Source organism: Cibotium barometz, chromosome 45, assembly GCF_041138505.1.
Source record: "Cibotium barometz isolate CiBa-2024 chromosome 45, ASM4113850v1, whole genome shotgun sequence".
Taxonomy (NCBI): domain Eukaryota; kingdom Viridiplantae; phylum Streptophyta; class Polypodiopsida; order Cyatheales; family Cibotiaceae; genus Cibotium; species Cibotium barometz.
This window is the reverse complement of record NC_141090.1, coordinates 6458870-6483636: the sequence shown is the minus strand read 5'-3', so window position 1 is coordinate 6483636 and position 24767 is coordinate 6458870. Positions and strand designations below refer to the sequence as shown.

Here is a 24767-nt window from a genome sequence, read left to right as displayed (position 1 = left end):
AAGAAGTGTGGTCAGAGTACCAACACGGAGTGCAAGTGGTAAAGTGGACATGACGCCTGGTTGGCACGGGACTTATGTCTATGCCAAGGGTCATGTGGACCAATGCCTTGTTGGCAGGAGACTTATTTTATCTCGCCCATTTACTTGGGGCATGGATTATGATATCTCGACTTATGAGACTGATTTGTCTCGCCCATTTACTTGGGACATGGATTATGATATCTGGACTTATGGGACTGATTTGTCTCGCCCATTTACTTGGGACATGATTATGATATCTGGACTTATGGGACTGTTTTGTCTCGCCCATTTATTTGGGACATGGATTTATTTATCTTTATGCCATATTAGAATCACTATCTCCCCATATAGAGGCCAAGAGGTTCATTGTTCATCTCACTATGCATGTGGATTCATGTTGGGATTGTGAGAGGGCAATTCAATGAACACTCCACCATACTCGTGGATTCGTGTTGCGATTGTGGAGTGAGTGTTTCATTGTTTTCACACCATGCTTGTTGATCAGAGTTGGGATTGTATGGGAGAACATGGGAACTATTGGGATTGGGAGAAAGGATTGCCCGAACTATGGAGAACCAGCTTTTTTGTCACCATGGTTTGTCCTCTTGAATGGCACCAGTTTGTGTGCATAGCACATGTTTTTGTGCAAGGCACTAGTTTCTTGTGCATGGCACTTATTTAAGTGTCTTAGCACCTGGTTGGTGATTTTCATTGGCATATGATTATCTCATTGATATTGGTGATTGAGACACAATTGGCTCTTGTGCCTGTGTCTAGCATATCTTCCATGGAATTCTCCTAAAATTTAGGAGAGTTGCTATTTTTGGCCCGACTCCGATGGAAATTCTGTTCGCGTCATTACATCTGGAATTGAGCAGATACCAAGAGTTGGCAAAGTGCCTATGACAGAATGTATACCAGTTGGGATATTTTTAGAGATAAAGTTTATGGAAGGACCCATCTCTTAGATTGGGACATGTGGCAAGAAAGTGGACCAAAGTGAGACAAGTGGCCTGACACTATGTGAGAGAGTGAGTGTGCTTGCATGTATGTGAGAGAGTGAGTGTGTGTCATGTGAGATTGAGTTGTGAGGAGGATCGAGCTTCCATTGGTGTGCGGCAGCGACGAGGAGGTCGAGCTCTCGAGTGCTTCTTCCACAACGCTACCTAAGAGGATTGGTGAGCTGCGAGCATTTACGAGGTGACACACCTCGAGTGTGATTTGTGTGTTATACCATGGGATAATGGTTTCTCGGATTGAGCTTCCACGTACTCTTAAGAGCGGTGAGGCAAAGCTCCACGACAATAGTAGTTTCCTACGTCCTTTCCATGGCACAAGGAGTTAACACAAACTAGAAGAAAGTTGGACCAGTCTCAGAAGAAACACAAGCAAGCATTAAATTGAAAATTTATAAAAAAGATTAAAAATAATAAAAACATTTGAGAATGGGTTTAGAATACACCTGAATAGTTGTATGGTTAGGAAGTTGGTGTTGTAGAATTGTAATGTTGATTCCTTTCCATTGTTGCTTTCTGTTTGTCGAATCTAAAAAATAATTTCTTCAAAATTATCGCAACAATTCGTCATGAGATAGCCATAACTCATATGCCGGGTCGGACTCAGTAACTAAGCTCATCGTCCTTCTTACGGTTTGATTCTAAAATATATACCTCCTTTGGTGTACGTGGCAACGGTCTGAGTGCATTCTCTGTTGGGGTAAAGGCATTATGCCCACCCTTGTAGTGTGTACAAGCCCATAAGTTATAGGACATAGTACACTTAGTACTTTTAATGTACTAAGTGCACTATGTGTACTAGTGCAATATACATGTGTGATAGGGGAGTCAGACACTCATTCCTTGATGAGTTGACTTATCCCCACAACTCTCTCTCTCTCTCTCTCCCTTCTTCTCTGTGTGTTTGTCTCTCACATGAAACCCTAATAATAATTCTTTCTCCCATTCAACTGGTATCAGAGCCACGGTTGTGTCCGTGTGTGTGCGGGTATGAGTGGGAAGATATGGATGAGCTGGCAAGATCTACTATCATGTTGTCTGTGTCAGACTCTTTACTTTTCAGCATTCGTGAAGAGAAGAGAACTTGGGGAATGTGGCAGAGATTGCAGGACTTGTATGCCCAGCAAAGTGCCTCAAGCAAAGTGTATTGGTTGAAGAAACTCATAGGTCTTCAGATGAAGGAAGGGGCGTCTATGACAGCCCATCTAAATGAGTTTAATGGTATTGTCAGCCAGGTCATTAATCAAAAGTTGGCAATGGACGATGAGTTCAAAGCCACCTTTCTCTTATGCTTTTTGCTAGAGAGTTGGGACACATTCAGGACAGCCACTAGCAATTCGAATGCTATGCTGTCATATGCAGATGTTGAGGGTGCTCTTCTTCAAGAAGAGATGAACAGGAAGAATAATTCTGTTGGAAAGTCCAATGCAATGAATGCACGTGGGAGATCCCAGCAAAGGGGTAAAAGCCAAGAACGGGGAAGGAGCAAGTCCCGCTCCAAAAAGGACTTGGAATGCCATTATTGTGGCAAGAAGGGACATATCAAAAAGCAATGCTACAAATGAAAAAATGATCAAAAGGAAAAGGGAAAAGGCAAAGACAAAGACAAAGATGAAGCCAAAGATGTAAAGCCAAAGGGCAAAAGTGGAGTCAAGAATGAAGAAGTCAATGTGTCACGTGCAGGTGACAGTGAGGATGAAGTCCTATTCACGTCTTCACTTGATGCCCATTCACTTCTTATAGGAGATGGTCATGGTATGCACTCATGGATCATTGATTCAGGTGCCTCCTTTCATGTCACAGGTTGCAGAGACTTGTTTGTCAGGTATACTGCTGGCAATGAAGGAGTAGTTTATTTGGGTGATAACCATGCATGCAAGATTCTTGGCAGAGGTGATGTGAGGCTTGTGTTTTCAGATGGCTCACAGCATATGCTCCATGATGTCAGGCATGTGCCTGAGATCAAGAAGAACCTGCTTTCTACTGGACAGCTTGATGATGCTGATTGTGTTACCACATTTGGTCGTGGAAAGTGGAAGATTAGTAAGGGCTCACTGGTTGTTGCCAGAGGCTCTAAGGTGGACACTCTTTACTTCATGCATGCAGGTGTTTGTCACCATGCTAATGTAAATGCAACCGAGCTGCCGGAAATCTCTATGTGGCATAGCCGGTTGGGACACATGAGTGTCAAAGGAATGGAGCAATTGTCTCGTTTTGGTTACTTGCCTTCTCTAAAGTTTTCAAGTTTTCAGTTTTGTGAGCATTGTATATATGGCAGGCAACTCCAGTGACTCCACAAGAAAGCTCTTGGACAGAAAGATGCTCAATTAGAGCTTGTGCATACAGATGTATGTGAGATGCCTCAGCTTTCTTTGGGAGGGGCAAAATATTTTGTGTCATTTATTGATGATGCCACACGCAAGGTGTGGGTTTATCCTCTTCGTTTGAAGAGTGATACATTCTCAGTGTTTGAGAAGTTTGTTGCTCATGTTGAGAATCAAACTGGCAAAACACTGAAGGCTTTGCGTTCCGACAATGGTGGAGAGTATATGTCCAAACAGTTTCAGGACTTTTGTGATGCTAAAGGCATCAAGAGGGAGCTCTCTACTCCTTATGATCCTCCACAAAACGGGACAGCAGAGAGGATGAACAGGACCATTCAGGAGAAGGTCCGTTCTATGTTGTCACATGCTGCATTATCTCATGGTTTCTGGGCTGAAGCTGTTATGACAGCCGTTCATCTTATAAACAGGTCACCTAACACGAGGCTTGGTGGGAAAGTGCCAGAGGAAGTATGGACAGGGAAGGCTCCGTCATACAAGCACTTGAGAGTGTTTGGTTGCATTGCGTACGTGCACATACGCAGGGAAATGCGCACCAAACTTGATCCTAAGTCTCACAAATGCATATTCCTAGGATATGGTGACAGAGGTGAAATGGGGTATAGACTTTGGGATCCAGTGATAGAAAGATTATACGCAGCAATGATGTCATTTTTGATGAAACATGCATGTATAAGGAGCCTGCAAGGCAACAGGAGCCTGGCAGAGTCATCTTTGATGATGATGGACATCATGGACAACAACCAAGGGCTGTAAATCAGCCATTACAACAGCAAAACCAGCCCTTAAATGGTGCTGAAAATGGTCCAAATGGACAGCCAGAGATGGCAGAAGATATCCCTATGGATATCCCACAGTTAGAGGAGATACCGGGCATGATATTTCAACCTTATGGCATGGAACAGGAGCCACCAATAGGTGATATGCAGGCTGGACAGCAACCTGCAAATGATGTTCACAAGACCCTCCAGAGCCCCTGACAGGTTTGTTCCAGGGGTTGACTACTTGATGCTCACTGACTGTGGGGAGCCCTCATGTTATAAGGAGGCTTTACAGAGGGCAGACAAGGCTCTTTGGGAGCGTGCTATGAAGTCAGAGATGGATTCTCTGCACAAAAATGGAACATGGAAGTTGGTGCATTTGCCTACAGGCAAGAAGGTTTTGCCATGCAAATGGGTTTACAGGCTCAAAGTTGCACCTGATGCAAAGCCAAGATACGAAGCCAGGTTAGTGGCTAAGGGCTTCAAGCAGGAATACGGTGTGGACTTTGATGAGATCTTCTCTCCAGTGGTCAAAATGACCACACTTAGAGCTGTGTTAGCTTTGGTTGCTCATGATGATCTGGATTTGATTCAGATGGATGTGAAGACTGCTTTTCTTCACGGTGATCTCCATGAGGAGATATATACGCAACAGCCAGAGGGTTATGCAGTAAATGGAAAGGAGAAGCTTGTATGCAAGCTGAAAAAGAGTCTTTATGGGCTCAAACAGGCACTAAGGGAATGGTATCATAAATTTGATACATTCATGAAATCCCAGGATTTCAGGAGAAGTGACATAGATCACTGCTTATACACCAAGAAAGCTTTGGATGGCAGTCTATTGATCCTCATCTTGTATGTTGATGATATGTTGATTGCCGGGAAATCTCGTAAGGAGATGGATGCCTTGAAGAAGAGGCTGCATCAAACCTTTGATATGAAGGATTTGGGTGATGCAAATCACATCTTGGGTATGCGGATACTTCGGGACAAAAATCAGCATGTGTTGTATTTGTCTCAGAAAGAATACATTGGCAAAGTTTTGCAGAGGTTCAATATGGATGGGAGGGAAGAAGACTAGTACTCCTTTGCCTCCATATGTGAAACTCAGTGCTATGGACAGCCCATAGTCAGATAGTGGCAGGGCTGATATGGCCAAGATTCCGTATGCTTCAGCTTGTGGCAGTCTCATGTATGCCATGGTTGCTACTAGGCCGGACATTGCATTTGCAGTAGGAGTGGTTTCTAGATACATGGCCAACCCTGGCAAGAAGCATTGGGAAGCAGTGAAAGGTGTCATGAGTTACCTCTAGGGCACACAGGATATGTGCATTTGCTTTGGCAAACAGGATGCATTAGTGCATGGTTACACGGATTCGGATTATGCCGGTCATCCTGATAACCGGAAGTCTACTACCGGTTATGTGTTTACATTCACAGGAGGTGCTGTGTCATGGATATCCAGGATGCAGAAGTGCACTGCCTTATCTACTAAAGAGGCCGAGTATATTGCAGCCACCACAGAGGCTTGCAAGGAGGCATTATGGCTACTCGGTTAGTGGTTGATTTGGGTTATACAGGGGATATTCCATTGTTGCATTGTGACAGTCAGAGTGCCATCCAGTTGGCAAAGAACCCTGTCTTTCATGCAAAGACGAAGCATGTGGATGTGAAGTATCACTTCATCAGAGAGGTGATAGAGAACAAGCAAATTCAGCTTGTTAAGATTCATACGGATGACAACCCGGCTGATCTGTTGACAAAGAGTTTGCCTCCGGAGTGGTTTGCTCATTGCAGACACTTGATGGGCATTGGATGAGGCCAGTTTCAGCCTTGATATGGCCTTGTATATTATCATGTACATGCTGATTTTTTCTTTTCCTTCATTTAAGGGCACTTTGCCTTTAAGTGGGAGGTTGTTGGGGTAAAGGCATTATGCCCACCCTTGTAGTGTGTACAAGCCCATAAGTTATAGTACATAGTACAGTTAGTACTTTTAATGTACTAAGTGCACTATGTGTACTAGTGCAATATACATGTGTGATAGGGGAGTCACACACTCATTCCTTGATGAGTTGACTTATCCCCACAACTCTCTCTCTCTCTCCCTTCTTCTCTGTGTGTTTGTCTCTCACATGAAACCCTAATAATAATTCTTTCTCCCATTCGATTCTCACTGTGATATGGCATGGGTATTACAGGCAAGTGAGCTAAATAGCCACGACTAGCTAAGCTGTAAAGGAAATGACCCATCATGCTCCAGAAGGGACAAGGAGTTGGTAACATTATTGCATAGAATGATGGTGTAAGACGTTAATATAACATTTCATTTCATTTCATTTCTCCTCCCCTGCTCTATGAGCTCTTTTTGCGCTGTCCTTAGTTGACAGGGTCCTCCCACATGGTAAAGTACACTCACTCCATCATGTCGTTGTGGGGTCTCTTCTACCATGGATTGCAAGAGTCCTGTCCCATAGCGCCTAAAATAAGTTCTACAGTGCCAACATAAGTAGGATGCTGCGGATAACTCGCGACGCTCACAGTTAAAACATCAGTTAAAACATGACGCTCACAGTTAAAGCAGAATAGGTCCACAAAGGTGACTCCACAACATCGCTTCCTTAATGGTGCATGAAAATATTGTGAGTGGATTTGGAAAGGAGGAATACTTATCTCCCCTTGATAGTACCAGTCCAAACAATCCGGATCCAAGATAGGGTTGCTCGTATTAGTCCATGAAAAGTCCATACTCAAGGCCTGTAGTAATAACAGAGACTTACATTCATTCTCTTTCTGGTATGTGCTCTTTCTCATCATCTTTTTTAATTTTTATTGTTATTTGTATTTTTATCGTGTGTATGTGCTATATTGTTGTACATGTTGGTGCAAACTATATTGTTATGGCGCTAGCCTTTCCCAACAAGCTCCCTCCTAACAAGCTCCCTCCTGATGAAATGTGAGGGTAAAAGTGAAATTTGTCGGGGAGTGAAATGTGAGGGATCCAAATTTGTTTGGGTGAAGGTTCATCTACAAAAGTCTTCCCTTTGTTTGAATTCGAGCCTATAAAGCTTTTGTCCACCGCTGAAGAGACTTGGGAATTGGCAAGCGGCGACAGTGAAGCTAGTGGAATACATTTTTATTTTGGGATCCAAATATAATGGTTACACTCGTAGTAGCCTTGAGCTTTCACTAAGCATTTAGGTATCCATTTTGGGGTAACATCTAGTTTGGACTTTCTGCGCCGATTATTTCATTGAGACCTTTCTGCTTGGTTGGTTGAGGTGGTACGGATGGAGAAATCTTGGGAACCCATTTCATGGTAGATTTGGGTTGTCACTTTTTAGCCCGTTGGATCGGCTGGTTCTTTTGACATGGAGGTGTTAGCCGTGTGGAGGGAAAAGAATCAAGAGTCCTTTGAACAATAGACGATGAGGTAGAGGGGGTTTGTTTAGATTTGGTTGATGTTGGGCTTTCACCTCATTGCGACGTTCAATAAGAGTGAGAGGTATCAGGGGGTTATGAGTAGAATGTTCCGCCGTGGGGGTTAAGGCTTCACCCACAGAGACACGCCCCGTTGACTAGTCAATCATACATCGTGCAACCTTCATCCATGTGCAAGTATTACTGGTTCAGGTAATGTTCTTGTAGGCATAACCAAGAATTCTTCCACCAGGTGCTTGTTATCATAATATGTTCCAATTTGTAGTAGCCGAAGAACCTTGGTGTTCCTATCATTGAGACCTTCCATCTTCAAAGAGGTGTCTACGAGTTCAAGTTTTTCCAACTGGTTCCATTTTCCAAATGGTTCCATGTATTGAAGAAAATTAAATTGTGACTAGCCCCCATGTCAAGCAACGCATTATAGAGCATTTTGCCATAAGGGCTACGCAATTGAATGGATGTTCATAGAGATGCTATGTGCTCATCTGTCTCCTTCAGCTTCTCCAACAAAGGCTTGTGCGGATCCAAGGGTAGCTCACAAAGGGCCGAACTACTAGATAGTCCAGTGACTAGTCACATTAGTTGTGGGACATTCATACATTTTTGATGCGGATTGGGCTAGGGTTGCACGGTCTCTAGCTTGAGGGTGGCTTAACGTTGTATTCGGCTTGTAACCTATAGTTTGGTGGCGAGTGTTCGTTGAATCCACATTTGTCCTCGTGGTATCGTTGAGACCATGGATTACATGTACTTGGATTGCTTCACAAATATGCTTGTGTGTGCATATAGTTCTTGTGTGAACTCTCAAGTAGTTTCGATCCTTGCTTTGAAGAATTTCAGGACCTTTGTCACAAAGCTGTGATACACTATGAACACTCCTGAGGAAAATCACATCAAAATTAAGCTCAATCAACATTTTTTAAAGTAAAGTAGATTTTTTCTAGTGAAACCAAAGAATTAAGTCACATGTTAATGCTTGTTGCTACTACTTTGATATGTGTGTTTTGGTTTTCATTCAGATCCACACCTAGGAGAGCTTGTGTGTGCATATAGTTCTTGGGTGAACTCTCAAGTAGTTTCGATTCTTGCTTTGAAGCATTTCAAGACCTCTATCACAAAGCTGTGATACACTATAAACACTCAAGGAAAATCACATCAAAATTAAGCTCAATCAACATTTTTCAAAGTAAAGTAGATTTTTTTCTAGTGAAACCAAAGAATTGGTAAGTCACATGTTAATGCTTGTTGCTACTACTTTGATATTCGTGTTTCGGTTTTCATTCAGATCCACACCCAGGAGAGCACATTTTGGATATGTGTGCTGCACCAGGAGGAAAGAGTACTGCAATCGCAATTCTTATGAAGGACAATGGAAACATAATTGCAATAGATAGATCCAATAACAAGGTAAGACACTGGAGTGTCAACATGCTTTTCTGGATCAGTGTGTGATGTTTTACTTTGTACACATGCTTTTAGAAGTTATCAATGCAAGTGGCACATGTGTTCACACACACACACACACACACCTTTTTTAATAGTGAAACCACTTCTTTATTAATAATAGTAATGTACATTCATAGCTACCCAGAGTGGGACAGCTACGACTCAGATCAGAAACAATGGGAAAATACCTCGTAGGCTCGAGGTGTTTTCAGACACCTTTTTTTTTTTTGGGTGAAACCACTATTTTATAAGAACCCTCAAAGCAAGAGACTCTCGTTAAAGTATATCTAAAAACAGTGGAAAAACACTTATAATCCTTTCCCAATGATACATCTAGCTGTGCTACCACCAATAGATGACTTCTGTCATTTTTGGACCAAATCCTAGACGTTTCATGGTAGCAGCAATAAAGTCCCAATGCACTGTATCAAATGCTTTGGCAATGTCTACCTATAGTAGCAACACATCCTGACCAGTATATTTGGCATACTCCATTCTCACATAAGCATTACATATCTAGGAATGAGCCTGTATTGGGCAGAATGCAATCCTTTGTCAAGCACATTGGCTATTCTATTGGAGATCATCTTTGTCACCAATTTGTATAGTACTGGCATTGAAGTTAGGTCTCCAATCAACCAAATTTATGCATACATGCTTTTATGGAACCAATTTCACAAGGCCTTCTTGCCAGGAAGCAGGTGTCACTCTTTGTAACCATGCAACATTTATCATTGCCAATAGAATGTCTTCCGATTCCTCTCGAAAATGCTGAAAAAATTCCATAGTCAATCCATCCCATCGTGGTGACTTCCACTTACCCAGTTTGGCAAGAGCACTTTGCAATCCATATTTGTGAAAGGGGATTCCATTTGTGCAACTGCTTGTTGATTAAGAATTGATGTCACATTTATAAGCATCCTGGTTTTCGCTTTCAACTCTTCTTGCGAGAAGTGATGTGATGTAGCAAAGACTGATTGGAAATGTGCCAAGGATTCCCTTTCCAGATCATTTAGATCATTGGTCCACTCACCATCAAGTTGTTAGCAATTATCTCCTATCTATACCATATTACTCAGTGAGGGCCTTTGTTGTGGGTGTGCCCACCCAGGAGTTCTCTCCATTTTTCCATGTCTTTTTCCCTGTTTTTGGGTCGTGGGGGCTGTCTTGTTCTGGCCGTCTGAGCTTTTTGTCTTGGCCAACTGAGCTTTTTGTCTTGGCAGACTGTACTTGTGCTGGCCGACTGGCTCCCACCCAGTCGTGGACATTCAATCAGCCTGTGGGCTGTTTTTGGGCTGGCCGACTAGTACCATAGGGTGGTATAAATACCACCCTTGCCCCCACACTCCTTTTTGTATCGGATCTTCGTGTATATAGTAGAGTTTATACAGCTTCTCTCTCTCTCTACACTTCTGCATTTTGTTTCTCACAGCAGGTGTCTCATTTTCCCCTGTGCATTCCGACATGGTATCAGAGCCCTAGGTGGCTTGAAGCTTGGAGACAGTGGGAGCTTGAGGGTTTGCTGTTTTTGGGTGTTGATTGGAGATTTCTTGGGTTGTTCGGGACTTGGAGAACGAGTAGAAGGTGGCCATCACTATTGGACAGCCACCTTGCATAGTGCTTGCAGCCTCTTCTTTATTTTTTTCCCACCCACCCTCCCTTCACAAGACCTTGTGAACCCTTGAGATGGCATATTTACTTGAGATGGCTGAGAAGCACGTGAAGATTCCCACTCTCCCCACTTTCCTAGTGGATCGACAGCTGGACGGGACCGAGTATGGCATCTGGAAGGTAATGATGGAGTCTGTCTTGGAGTCTTATGACTTGGCTGATTTCATTGTGGTTGGTGTTCCACGGCTAGAGTTGGAGGACAGGGAGCTTTTACCCCCTACTAGGAAAGAACGGGAGGCTCAAGCACAATTATGGGATCGTGTCAATGCTCGTGTGCTTTCATCTTCCTTAATTGGCCACCCCGGGTGATTAATCATATCAAACACATGACGCTGGCCAGAGGGATTTGGCAGCACTTGACTTCTTTGTATAACAGAGTATCACCCATGAAGCGGATTTCCTTGGAAGTGCAAATGTGAGTGATGGATCCTGCAAAGTCTTCGACGATGCGGGAGCACATCAACAAACTCCAGGCCCTTTAGCAAGAGGTTCTTCAGGCTGGGAAGGAGATATCTTCAGAGGACATGGCCATCACTTTGCTGTCTCATGTGACCCCTCAATACTCAACTTTCTATTCCTCTTTGATCTCACCAGTGGGAGGCTTAGCACCATCACATGGGAGGAGCTTGTGCCAATGGTCTTGGACCAAGAAGAGCGATTTACGAACCCTCCATAGGGCAGAGGTTCTGAGGCCTTGACTGGCTAGCAGTCGAAAGGCTGCAACAAGGGCAAAGGGAAGTCTTCACAGGCGGTCTTCTGAGCGGGAGCCCAAGTCGGATCGTGACACCTTGAAGGCAGAGCGGACCTATAACCAGTGTCGCGAGAAAGGCCACTATTGGAGGAAATGTTCTCAGCGGAGCATCGAGAAAGGTGTAGAGTCCTTAGCAGTAACCGTGAAGACTCCCGCTTTTGTGCACTTGGAGATTATGGACACTGGAGTTTCATCTTCTTCGAGCAGGGAAGCGGTTGGACTCACTGCTAGGGAGACTCGGGACTGGATTCTAGATAGTGGTGCTTCTAGGCACATGACTCCTTCCTGAGAGTTATTACAGGATCTTCAAAGACATACAGGTCACATCCTTATTGGTGACAAGTCCACTATCCCTATTCACAGTGAGGGCAGGTTAGAGATCGTTCCTGATGGCAGAGGGGGGAAGCATTCCTTCTAGGTTCTTTATGTCCCATCCCTTGGTTTTCATCGTTTGTCAATGCATGAGATTTGCAAGACTGGCATACGGGTGGAGTTTGATGAGCATTTTTTTGCTCTACGGGACAAAGCAACAAGCCAGGTTGTATGGCGAGGTGGAGTGGAGAATGGGATCTACAAACTCTCAGCACTCTCTCTTACAGGTTCTCAGTTAGGTGATTTGTGGCAGCCTCGTCATGATCACTTGAATGTGGATACGCTGCGGCAGGCTTTCCGAGACCAAATGGTGGATGGCTTGCCAGATGTTGGCAGCAGGCAGGGACATACCTGTTCTTACGTTCGTCAGTGAGCGGAGCCTTTACAGGTGATGTCACCATTTGGCCACCCAATTGGTCCACCCGTGCTTTTTCATCATGTATGTACATTGGACTGGTGTCCATGGTAGTTGTATATGCTGGGGATTGATTCCACTCATGTGATACTGTGGACTTGGCTTTCCATTGGGACTTGTGCCTTTGTGTACATGCCTGGAAATGCTTGGTGGATTGGTGTTCCATTGGGTTTGGTACTTCGTGTACTTGCCTAGAACACGTCTATTTTGGTATAGTCTCATGAACGGGGATTGTCCATACCAATGCTGCATTGCATAACATCTTTATGTGCTTGCTTGCAATTGAAATTGCATGTTGTTTTCATGCTTGCTTGACCAATGTGTAGTTCCGGGTAAGGGGACGCCCGCCTGCGAACCGTGCGTGTGAAACTGTCTGCTGACATGGTTATGTGGCATGTGATAGGTGGTAAGTATTGGTCATACTCCTAGCCTTAGGAGTTAGCACTAATTTATAAGAGTGTGTGAAACTGTCTGCTGACATGGTTATGTGGCATGTGATAGGTGGTAAGTATTGGTCATAAACCTAGCCTTAGGAGTTAGCACTAATTTATAAGAGTGTGTGCACACTTCATTAAGTTTTGGGAGACCAAAACTCACTTACAAATTATGACCAGCCCGGTGTTCACACACACTGATGTCCCGAGGTGGACATAACTCAATGTCCACCGCCCAGACCTTATCCCCTTTGTACAAAGGTAGTAACCAGCCATGTGTCCACTCTAGCTTGCTCCACAAAGCACCTGCCTGCCACCTACACTGGACAACTCACCACCTCACTCCTCCTCTCTTTAGAGATTGGCGCCTCCTTCATGAGGACTGTTGGGCTGCATTTTCTGCACTTTCTCCTTCCCAACTCCATTTCCAAGCTTGCTAAGGTGTTTCTCAAGCTTCCAAGAGTGTTTCCGGATGCTAATCACTCTCCTACACACTCCCAATGATTGAAATTCAGCAAAACAGCTCTCTTTATTGCTGTAATATCTCGTCTTTTTGCTGAAAACCCTAATTTCAGCCCTCCTTTCTCAAGTTGAACCATAGGGAAAGCTTTCCTAGGATTTCCTTCATCCTCTTGAAGACTTTTGTCGTGAAGAAATGCGACAAATCGAAGATCTCATCACTCCAAGGACTTCCATCATGAAGACTTCTGCTGTCATCGACTCTACTTGCAATTGGTAAGCTTTTATGCTTAAATATGGAAGCAAGTAGCAAGAGGGAGGAACCGGATTACAAGATCACATACCCTGTGTAGTGTTCTCTTGTCCTACGTGCTCTCTTGCAGATTGTTGCTACCATGTGTTGGTGGAACAATAGAGAGCAGATGGTAGGGAACATGGGCACTTGAGAGGGTAGTGTGGATTGCAAGTCTACATCCACAACCACTTGTTTGTAATACTGTATTTATATGCATTGGTATGGAAATCTGGTCAGAAATGCCCATGACACTATGTACTTGATTCTCCCAAGATCAATATACTTTATTTGAGAGAGGAGTTGGCCGTTTCGGCTCATTGTGTGTCTCTTGTCGATTCAACAAATTACTTCTTGTATGTGAGCAAGTGTCCATCAAAGCTTAGTGTATTTAAGTGTATTGATTAGCATTGTGTTCAACCAAGTTACATTGGTATCAGAGCATACAATTCTCTTTCACTTCTATCGTGAGAGACGATCACCGTGAACACTAGCTATCTCTACACTTAGAACATTATGGACAACCATACAATGAATGTTGGAGATGCTAACATAAGAGATAGGGACAATGAAATGCATGCCTCCAATGCTTTATAGGATGAGCAAACTCATGTGGTGCACAACAGAGAACATGAATGTGTGGGACAACCATCCCGTGGCAAAGAGAAGATGCAGGAATAAGAGTCCATGGTCCTGAGGGCTGAACTTACTCGTATGCAGGCTCTTCTCCATGCACAACAAGAACAATTGAATCTCTACCGCCGCGAGGACCCATTGGTACATAACCGTTTGAAGGCCAAGAAAGCTGAATCTTATATGGATCATGCAATGGCAATGATTGCTTAAGAGTTGCACATGCAACCGAGGGATGCAGCAGGTGCATACTTGGCTCGTATACCGAGGATGTCTATGTAGAAAAGGCAACCATCCCACATGTCTTGGATTCCCTACGGGTGTCCGAACAAGAACTTACGACTTCACGCCATGCAGGAATACCTTATGTAGCCTGTGAAGGACACAATGTTTGGCAGTGGTCAAAATGTATGTCAAATGCCATTGCCGGCTGAAAATGTGCATACACAACACATGCAACATGGGCTGCAATTTTCTGTTGGTGCAGGTATTCCACATATCTCTCATGCCACTCATGCCTTCGAGTGTGCTCGTGAGGGAGAAGCTATGGCTGAAAATGTATCAATGTATGTTGAGGGGCCAGCCATGCCTCATGCTTAGAGGGCACATGTATCTATGCCTTATGCATCACCTTTTGGTCCTAAAATGATGCCAGTCACAAGGGCTGTCCCAATGGAAAAACATGGGGAAAACATGTTGAGATGCAGGCACATGCATCAAAGTCTCATGACTTCAAAGCTGGAGACAAATCTGTGAAGTTTGACACATATCATGGGGAATATGATGCATCAAAGGCACTTGCTTTTATTGCCCAATTTGATATTGCTTTCAGTGATGAGGATTTCACTTAGAAATCCATGATCCGGCATGTAAGCATGTTTATGAAAGGCACTGTTGTCCATTGGTGGCTCACAAAGAAGCTCTCACCGAATCCTGAATCCTGTTAGATCATGGGAAGAGTTCAAGGAGAGGTTCTACGCTCAATTCTTGCCTCCCAATGCCTTGAATGAGATAACAATGAAGTGGGATTGAGTGAAGCAAAATGAGGGGGAATCAGTAAATGCATATGTACAAAAGTTTTGGAAAGTGCTTTTGGAGGTGTCTCCATTTATGCATGTCACCGAGGCGGAAAGGAAGAGAAGGTTTCAATCGGGATTGCAACCTGCATACAAAGCGGGACTACAAATGTATCCTGGTCACACCAATTAATCGCAGCCGCCACTGCCACCGAGCAATTGGAACTCAAATTGAGTCGATCCAATAAGACTAAACCCTCATTTCAAGGCAAAGAGAGGATTGTCCAAAACCTGCAAAATAATGGACAGCCACCTAAAAAGAACCAAAACCAAGATAAAAATTGTCCAAAGGCTGAAAGTAACACTACCAAGAAGCGTCCCTTCAAATTGAGAGACTATGGTCTCACTCCGGAGCAAAAAAAGCAATATATGAGCGAGGGGAAATGCTTTATTTGTGGTAGCACACCGAGTATATTGCAAAAGCATGCCCAAACAAGAAGAAGCGTGATAATGCAAATGCATCAAAGCCTAATGTGCATTTGGTTTCGGATGTGCAGGGTAATACTTCACATGATAGCAAAGACAGGATTGTATGTAAAGCTTGGGGACATCTCAAGGATCAGCCTGCTTTGTTCATGTTTGATGATTGTGCATCTGAGAATTTCATATCCACACAGATGGCAGCTACTTTGGGTATTGAAGTGGAGGACATGGGTCCTCAAATTGAAGCAGGGGCTGCCTTTGTTGGTAGAGAAGTGCAGGTCACGCCTATTTTTGGTAAGTTGCGCATACACATTTAAGGCTGTGGATCATGAGGATTTTCTTGTGGTGTCTTTCTTGTCAGAGATACATTATCTTGGGCATATTGTGTCCAAAGATGGAGTGCGGATGGATCTTGCAAAGATTGATGCAATTCGGAATTGGTCCGAATTGAGTTCAGTACATGAGATCCGTAGTTTTCTTGCATTATGCTCTTACTACCGCAGGTTCATTCGCCGCTTTGCATGGATTGCTTCTCCTTTGCATGATTTGACAAAGAAGAAGGCCGTGTTCAAATGGACTAATGTAGAGAGGGATGCATTCCTCAAATTGAAAGATGCAACTACTCATGGTCCAGTGTTGATCATTCCGGATTTGCAAAAGCCTTTTAGTGTGGAATGTGATGCATCTGGAAATTGCATAGGAGCTGTCCTTAATCAAGAGGGACATGCTGTGGCTTATGAGAGCCGTAGATTGCATGATGTAGAGCTATCTCTTCGCATTTATGAGAGAGAGCTATTGGCTGTAATTCATGCACTTACTATATGGAAACATTACCTTCTTGGGGCTGATTTCACAGCAGTGAAGACAGATCACCAGAGTTTGAGGTATTTTCTTACCCAAACTCAGTTGTCAGAGAAGCATATGAGGATGGCCAATTTCCTCTCTATGTTTCATTTTTAGATCTTGCACACCCCAAGAAAGAAGAATGTAGTGGCAGATGCATTGTCACGAAAGCCGTATGTAGCAGCTATTTCGGTTGCCTCTCACGGGGACTTGTTTGCCATGTGTGATTTGTGTCATACGGAAGCTGATTTTGCCACTATTTGAGCTGATTTGATGGCTGGTCATGCACATGCCTCATATGTGATCAAAGAGGGTTATCTTATGAAAGATAATTGCCTATGTGTGGTGTCTGATAGGAGGCAAAAGGTTTTGGATGAGTGCCATGCTCCTCCATATGCTAGTCATAGAGGCATAATGCCTACTACGCACATGATTGAGCGGTATTTCTTTTGGCCAGGTATGCAGAAGGACATAGAGGCACATGTACGTGCATGTCAGTCACAAGGGACGGGGGACAGGACGGGCGACGGCCATTAGTAGGGAACGGGGACGGGGGAGGGAACGGCACTCAAAAAATACTTTTTTTAAAAGTTTTTCTACTCTATATTGTACTTTGGAAGTACATCAAAATGAGCACAAATTTACACTAAAATGGTACAAAATACTCCAATCAAAGAGTGAAGGCGTTGACAGTTGATTGTATTAATAATTAAGTAGATACAAAATGAGTCATGACTCAAGAGTCAGGACTAAGCCTTACGGAAGCCCTGGCACGTGAGGAGGATGCCATGGTTGAAGATGGCTTGAGCCTTGAGCCTTGAGCCTTGAGCAATGAGAAAGGGAGAGAGAGAGAGAGAGAGAGAGAGAGCCTAGAGGCCTAGAGGCTTGGAAGTTGAAGACTCAAGAGGCTTGAGGGAGAGGTGAGAGAGAGAGAGAGAGAGAGAGAGAGAGAGTCTAGATAGTAGAGAGTAGGGCCTTGTGTGAGAGGCTTGGAACTTGGAAGTTGGAAGTTAGAAGAAGCTTGAGGGAGAGAGACTAGAGAGAGTAGATACACTCATAGAGTGTAGCGAGGCTTGAAAGTTGAGAGAGAGAGTTGCTTGAACTTTGAAGTTTGAATCCTTGAAGCCTTAAGTTGAAAACTTGAAAGGGTGTGTGTGTGCTTGTAGCCTTGTAGCCTTGTTCTTATATAGATATTAGATAGGCAAGAGAGAAAGGAAAGTGCAAGAGAGAGAAAGAAAGAAAGAAAGAAAGATATATTAACGTCTACGAGAGGCCAAAGTCGGCCTATGAGACAAAAAATAATACAACTGTGTTCTTCCGGTCATCGGAAGAAAAGAAACAAAAGAAAAAGTGTGCATGTGTCTGGATACAACTGTGAATCATCATGGATCGGGGGAGCCCATATACAAACAATATAAGGGGGATGGGGATGTGGATGGAGTGCTAAGGCAAGATGCATCTCTATATGCTGAAGGGGTAGTACAAGCATGCTATGCAGATCTCTGTCTCACTCCATCCAGTGCCATAAGAGGGATATAAGATATCATACATCGCCGATGCTGAGGCTGTGAATGGCATGAACATGTACCCTGAGTCTGAATGAAAGCGAGCTAGCCTCTCTTGTGTCTCCATCTGGTGTCTCATTCGGATAGCTGCTATCTCTCGGTGTGACGGAGTCGGGGTGCTCTATGTCCAGTCTGTCTAGGTCTCCTCCTGGCTCTCAATTCCTCTGCTCTCTGTGCGGTCACCCCACGTGGTACATCAGCTGGCACTGGCATAGCTTTCTGGAAGAAATCTGTGAGCTGGGACTGTCTCCCACCCCTAGTGGGAGCGGGTGTCTGGAGGAGTCTCTCTCGAGAACTATGAAGCTCTAGTAGTAGTCTGCCAAGTTGTCGCTGGTCCGAGGCCTCCATCAACTGATGTAGTGAAGAGTGCTCCTCAAACAATCCTGCATATCTATCTCTGACCCCTGGTGGGCTCTACATCTACATACAAAGTGATCCTCAGTCTCCACCTCCTCGCGGCACAATCTGCATATCCGCTCAGCTCTAGGAACCCGTGCGGCTCTCCCAGCCTCTATCTCTAGCTGATGTGATGAGACTCGTAGCTGTCCAATAGCAACGCGTTAGCTATGTGGCATGTATACATCCATGTACCGCGGTCGATGTTTAAACCCATCCCCTGAGATGCTCATAAAGTGGTGTAGTACAGCATCTTCGGTGGTAGTGGGCTCTCTGGTGCTGTCCATGTCTCCTGTATGTAGTGCTGCCATATGTCCTGTCTCATCACTCTGTTCCTCTCATTGAGAGAGAGGTAACCCTGTGGAGCAGACTGATCATACTGAAAAGGTGGCAACCGCTCAATGTCTATACCATGATGTGAGAACCACTGTAGCATCTGTGCATACCAAGATCCAGTGTGTCCAGCCTCGGCCAGCTGTCTGGATGCCTCAAAAGTTCGGCGGGATAATCTCTCCATGGGCATCTCCCTCATCCTGTATATAAAGGAGATCGTCTGGAACAATGCCTCCACTGCCATAGGTGGTGCAACAAACTCAGCTCGAACAATGTCGTGCGGGGCGGATGGTTTGCTGCGTATCATCCTCGAGAGCATCAAGATCTGTGGTCTCTCTAGCTGTACCCATGTGGAGGCTGCAAGCCCTGGTGCCCAAACCGCTACTGCATACATCAAGGCTGGTGTCACTAATGTATCAAAGATCCACCCCTTCGTGCGGGGTTCCTGAAAATGTGCCTGATAACACTGACGCTCAAGGCCAACAAGAGCTGCATATCCCCGGGTCACTCTGTCTCGGACCTGCCTGAGCCATGGAGAAGCGTCCAGCTGAGCTAGTAAATGTGATGCCAAGGTAAACATAAGAGCTCACCACCTCGACCCGCCCTCCTGCTAATGTGGGAGTAGTGTGGCTCCTGACTGCGGGTGAAGTGTGGAAGATCATAACCTTGGTTTTCCCAAGGTTCACTGTGAGCCCCTGCTGTGCGCAGAAGTCATCAAGAGCCACAAGGTGTCTTTGAAGCCCAACCTGCGTGTCGGATACCAAGACGATGTCATCAGCATAAAGCATAACATGGACAGTAATACCTGATAGCTCAACCCCAGAGCCTCCTCCCTGTGTGATGTAATCGACCAACTCATCAATATAGAGCCCAAAGAGCGTGGGGGAGAGCGGGCACCCCTGCTTCACACCAATGGTGCTAGCAACTGTGTCGGACAAGCCTCCTAGGCATCGGACTCTCCCAAAGACCTGCTCATATAGCCTGTATATGCCCCACATCATGTCTGAAGGTATGCCTAGTGTCTGTAGTCGCTGAAAGAGGCGCTCTCTGGGCACAGTATCAAATGCTTTGCGGAAATCCACAAAGCAACAATAGAGCTGTTGCCTCCGTGCCTTGGCCTGATCAATCAGGCACCTCAATGTAAAAATGTGGTCAATGGTCGAGAAGGCTCGACGGAAGCCTGCCTGGCCTGCTGCTCTCAATCCCCCAAGCTCTGCATGAGTGCTCAGCTTTGCCTCCAAAACTGCCCCGTATAGTTTGGCCAATATATGGCCAATCATGATGGTCCTGTAGTTCCCGGGGTCTAGTACATCTCCCGCTTTATGGATTGGCACAATAGTGTGCATCGTCCACTCAGCCGGAAACCCCTCTGACAGAGCTCTGTTGAAGAGATGAGCAAGAAATGGTGCCAATGTATCAATAGCATAGATGAGATGCTCTCCCTGTAATCCTGTATGATCTGTCGCCCGTCCATGTTGGAGTCGGCATATGGCCCTCCTAACCATAGGTGGGGTAAAGAAGGTGGAGACTGTGGAGCATGGCTCTGTGGGCTGTGGTATAGGGGGCTGTGCAGGCACATCATAAAGTCTCTCTGCATATGTCTGCCAGGTCTGAGGATCGGCAATAGGTGTGGGAGGACGGGGCTCTCTGAGTCTCCTCCAAGCAGCAGCAGCATCTCTGCTCATGAGCATGTGATATGTGTCCCAGTACTGAGCTTCCTCATAAGCTAGCCGCTTACGGCGGGTGAGAGTATGCATCCTCCTGCCTGCCTGCCTCCGGGTGATCTCCCCGCGAGCCCTCTACACTCGGAGACTGCGGTAAAGGTTTCTGCACTCATCATCATACCATCGGTTCTGGGGCATGCTCCCAAATGTAGGTGGCCGTCCTGTCTGTATGTGGTATGGGAAACTCCTCGCGGTTGCGGAGTGAAGTACATGTGAGAGCTGGGAGGTGAGCATGGCCATGGGTGCCGATGGATCTAAGGCAAATAGCTGATCATGAACATGATAGTCGTACACCTCGGCTAGGTCCTGAGTGAAGTGAAAAATAGTGCGTGGTGGCTGGATAGTGAGACACCATATCTGCTGCCTCCCGGGATCCCATCACATAATCCACTGTACTACTGCCGCCTCCCACTGGAAAGCAAGTCAACCCACCTGAATCTGGCCACTGAGTCATCCCATTATAAATAACGAGATGGTGTCGGGCCCCAAGCTCCAGCAGATGTTGCCCATATCCAGTGCTGTCAGCTCCTCCATCAGCGGAGATCCGAGTGGTCCCTGTATCCTCTGTAGCTAGCGGCTCTAGTCTCAGGGGATCCTCAAAGTCATAGATCTCGCACTGTCTGCTCTGAGTCCGTGCATTGAAGTCCCCCATCAAGAAGACTTCTCCCAGTGTCGAATAGTGTAAGATCTCCTCAGATAAGACAGAGTATGGAGACTCACTAGCCTCTCCTCCACCCGGCTCCTCGGTGGTGGCAAACCGCGACCCCTTCGGAGGAAAGTAGCAAAGGGCGATATAAATCCATCTGGTTGCCGAGAGGCGTAAGCTAATCCACATGTATCTCGCCTCCGAGTCTCGTGCTACGACTCGAACATGCTCATGTAACCCGTGCCTGAAAAGCACTGCAAAACCTCCTGAACCTCGGGAGGTGGCCTGTCTCATCCCCTGTTGGTGAGCTAACTCCCACTGATAACCCTCAACCCGTGGTAAGCCCCTCTCCGGGCTCTCATGTGTCTCTGTCATCAAGATGATATCCCGGCCCTCCATCACCTCCTCAAGTCTCCCTGGATGTGTCCATAGGACTCCATTACAGTTCCAGATTGCTATGTGTATCTCTTTGTCCTCATGTTGTTTCCTCCGTGTCTCATAGGCCAGATGGCGCTATTCGACCCTCTTCCCATCAATGTAGATGTGACCATCCCTATAATGTGCCTTCTTCCCTTCTTTGCGTGCCGCCTTGATCTTCGGCATGTATAATCTTCTATGCTCTAGTTGCATCCATGTGAGGTCATCATCGAAGTAGATGGGGTCCCCTGGCAAGCTCCTCAAGATAGCCCGTCTTCTCATAAAGCTCATCCTACTCTCCTCGTCCGGGAACTGTAGCACTAAGGCCTTGCCTTTGGTGGAGTCCTTTGGGGTTGTCCTCCATACTCTAGTGAATGGGAGCGGCTCATCCTCCTTTAGTCCTAGCTTGGTACATAGGTTCCGCCCGTCAATCTCGGGCGTGGAGGTAGTGCTCTCTCGTATCCCTGTGACTTGGATGTTGAGGCGCCGGATCCGTCGCATCTTCTCTTCATCAAGAGTAGACTGCATCATGTGTACATCTTCTTGTACCTCCTTCTTGATGTTCTTCTTCATCACTTGTACATCTTCTTGCACCTCCTTTTTGATGTTCTTCTTCATCACTTCTACCCATCCTTCGTGGGCCGCCTCCATTTTCCCTCGATTGTGTGGGTGAGGGTTTTGGTGATCTCTTCCTTGATCGCCTCTTTGTCCATCTCAAGAGTCTCTCCTTCCTCCCGTGGACGATCGCGTAAGGATGCCACTTCGCCCTTCAAAAGGTTGATTTCCTCCTACATGGCGAGCTTTTCCTTCTCCCACTCCTCTTGCATGGTAAGCTTCTCTTCCTTCCATATTTCTGCTTCGGCCTCCAGCTTCCCCATGCGCGTCAATAAGTCCTCCTTGATGGCGGTGATGGTGCTGTCCAATGTCTTCTTCTGGTCCTTGATAAGAGAGAGAGGCAAGGGCCAAGCCTCAAGGTCCAAGGCCCCAAGCCTAAAGGCCAAGGCAAGAGAGAGGCAAGGGCCAAGGCTCAAGCTTCTAGGGCCAAGCCTCAAAGGCCAAGCCTCGAGGCTCAAGGCATCCCCAAACGGCCAAGCCAAACAGCCATAAACGGCTAGAAACGGCCAAGGCAAACGGCTAGAAACGGGGGGGGGGGGGGGGGGGGGGGGGGGAACAGGCGGACTACGCGCAACGGCTCCCTGTCGTCCCCGCACAGTGCCGTCCCCCATAGCCGTCCCCGTTCTTGCTGTTGTCCCTTGTGAGGGACGCCTCCAGAGGGACGTCCGACCGTCCCCTGTCGTCCCCGTTGTTGATCCGTCCCGACTCGGCGTCCCTCCATTCCAACCGTCCGTCCCTTCCGTCCCCTGTGACTATGGTGCATGTATAACCTGTCAAAAGGTGAAATTTGATAGGCAAAAGGCACTAGGTTTGCTTCAGCCATTGCCTATTCCCACGTAGCCATGGGAAAGTATTACAATGGACTTCAGTATGGACTTGCCACGGACCCAACAGTGCAATGATGCAATTTGGACAATTGTGGACAGGTTTAGCAAGCAAGCTCACTTCTTGCCGGTCAAAAAGACCATCAAAGCTGAGCATATGGTTAAAATATATCTTGCACAAGTGTTCAGCATCATCGAATGCCGAAGTCCATTGTGGGGGATGGAGATACCAGGACTACAAGTCTCTTTTGGCGGGCCTTATTTGATAGCACGGGCACCAAATTGGACTTCTCATCAGCTTAAACTTCAACCGGTGTACAAGTCTAGCTGCTCTTGCTACCGAGCAATTGGAACATAAATTGCAGCGTTCTGGTAAAGGAGACCATGCGTTCAAGGGCAAAGAGAGGGCTGGTCATAACCAGCAAAAGAACGGACAACATGCTAAATCTTTTGTGAAAGATGTAGAGAGTGGTGTGAAGGCTGAAAATATGCAGCCAAAGGATGCCTCTCAAAAAAAGCACAAGTTTAGCCTCACTCTTGAGCAAAAGGAGCAATATGCCAAGGAGGGTAAATGCTTCTCATGTGGTAACAACGATCACATGTTTAGGGAATGCCCGCAAGTAAGAAGAATGAAAAGAGAAGCAACCAGGGGTAAATGTGCATGCCAGTCCTGATGTACAAGGGAATACAAAGCATGACAACAAAGAGAGAGTGGTATGTAAGGCATGGGGACAGCTCATAAGATCAGCCTGCTCTCTTTATGTTTGATGATTATGCCATTGATAATTTCATTGATGTGGAAATGGTGGCCACTTTGGGTATTGAAATAGGGGACATGGGACCCCAAATAGAAGCGGAGGCCGCATTTGTGGGTAAAGAAGTGCATGTAACCCCGATCATTGGGAAGTTGCGCATACATATCCAAGGCTACCTCGATCATGAGAACTTTTTGGTTGCACCACTCAATGGATGTGATGTATTGCTTGGGAAACTATGGCATCACCGCATAGAGCTATGAGGGAGACTCCATCCCAGTTGTATCTCATATCCAGATTAATAAAGCAATGAAGAAGAGTGTTTCTGCGTACTTGGTCTTTGTTTGTGATAAGGTTGATTGTAATGATGTGTGTGTAGATACTCTCACAAGTGAAAGGCTGAAATTTTTAAATGCATTCTAGGATTGCTTTGCAGATGCATTGCAAGGAGAGCTACCTCTTGAAAGACCTGAGGATCATCGCATTGATTTGGTGCAGGGTAGCTCCCCACCAAATAGACCTGCATATAGGGTAAGCGGAGCAGGAGGTTATGAAACAAGTGACAGAGCTTTTGGACCGAGATTTCGTTTAGCCAAGCTCTTCGCCATATTGCTCACTGGTGCAGAGGAAGGATGGTTCCTTTCGTATGTGTGTGGATTACGGACTTTAAATAAGCTTACTATCAAGAACCGGTTACTAATTCCGCGTATAGATGACGTCCTTGATAAACTTGATGGATCTGCATGGTTCAGTTGCATTGACCTTAAGAGTGGGTATCACTAAGTGCATGTAGCACCACAGGATGTACACAAAACAACATTTAGGATGCCATTCGGGCTATATGAGTTTTTGGTTATGCTGTTTGGTCTTACGAATGCCCCGTTCATGCTCAATAGAATGATGGATCGCATTTTCTGTGAGCATCGTAAATTCACAGGTGTGTTTTTCGATGATATCTTGGTATTTTCCAAAAATGAGCAACAACATTTGGCCATTGTTTTTGAAGAGCTTCATAACCACAAGCTCTTCATTAATGCGAAAAAGAGTGAATTTTTCGTTTCCAAGATTCAATATTTGGGACATATTGTATCAAAGA

The 24767-nt window shown here is 45.6% G+C and overlaps 1 protein-coding gene across 8 annotated transcripts in view; it reads left to right on the top strand.

Annotated features, from left to right (window-relative positions):
• LOC147612360 (NOL1/NOP2/sun family protein) overlaps positions 1–24767 on the top strand; it is a 110824-nt gene that overhangs the window by 54779 nt on the left and 31278 nt on the right. For all 8 annotated transcript variants that reach the window (XM_086782983.1, XM_086782984.1, XM_086782981.1 and 5 more), the window contains one exon: positions 8867–8988. In XM_086782983.1, coding sequence (XP_086639109.1) covers positions 8867–8988 — 122 coding nt within the window. The remainder of the gene's footprint in view (positions 1–8866; positions 8989–24767) is intronic.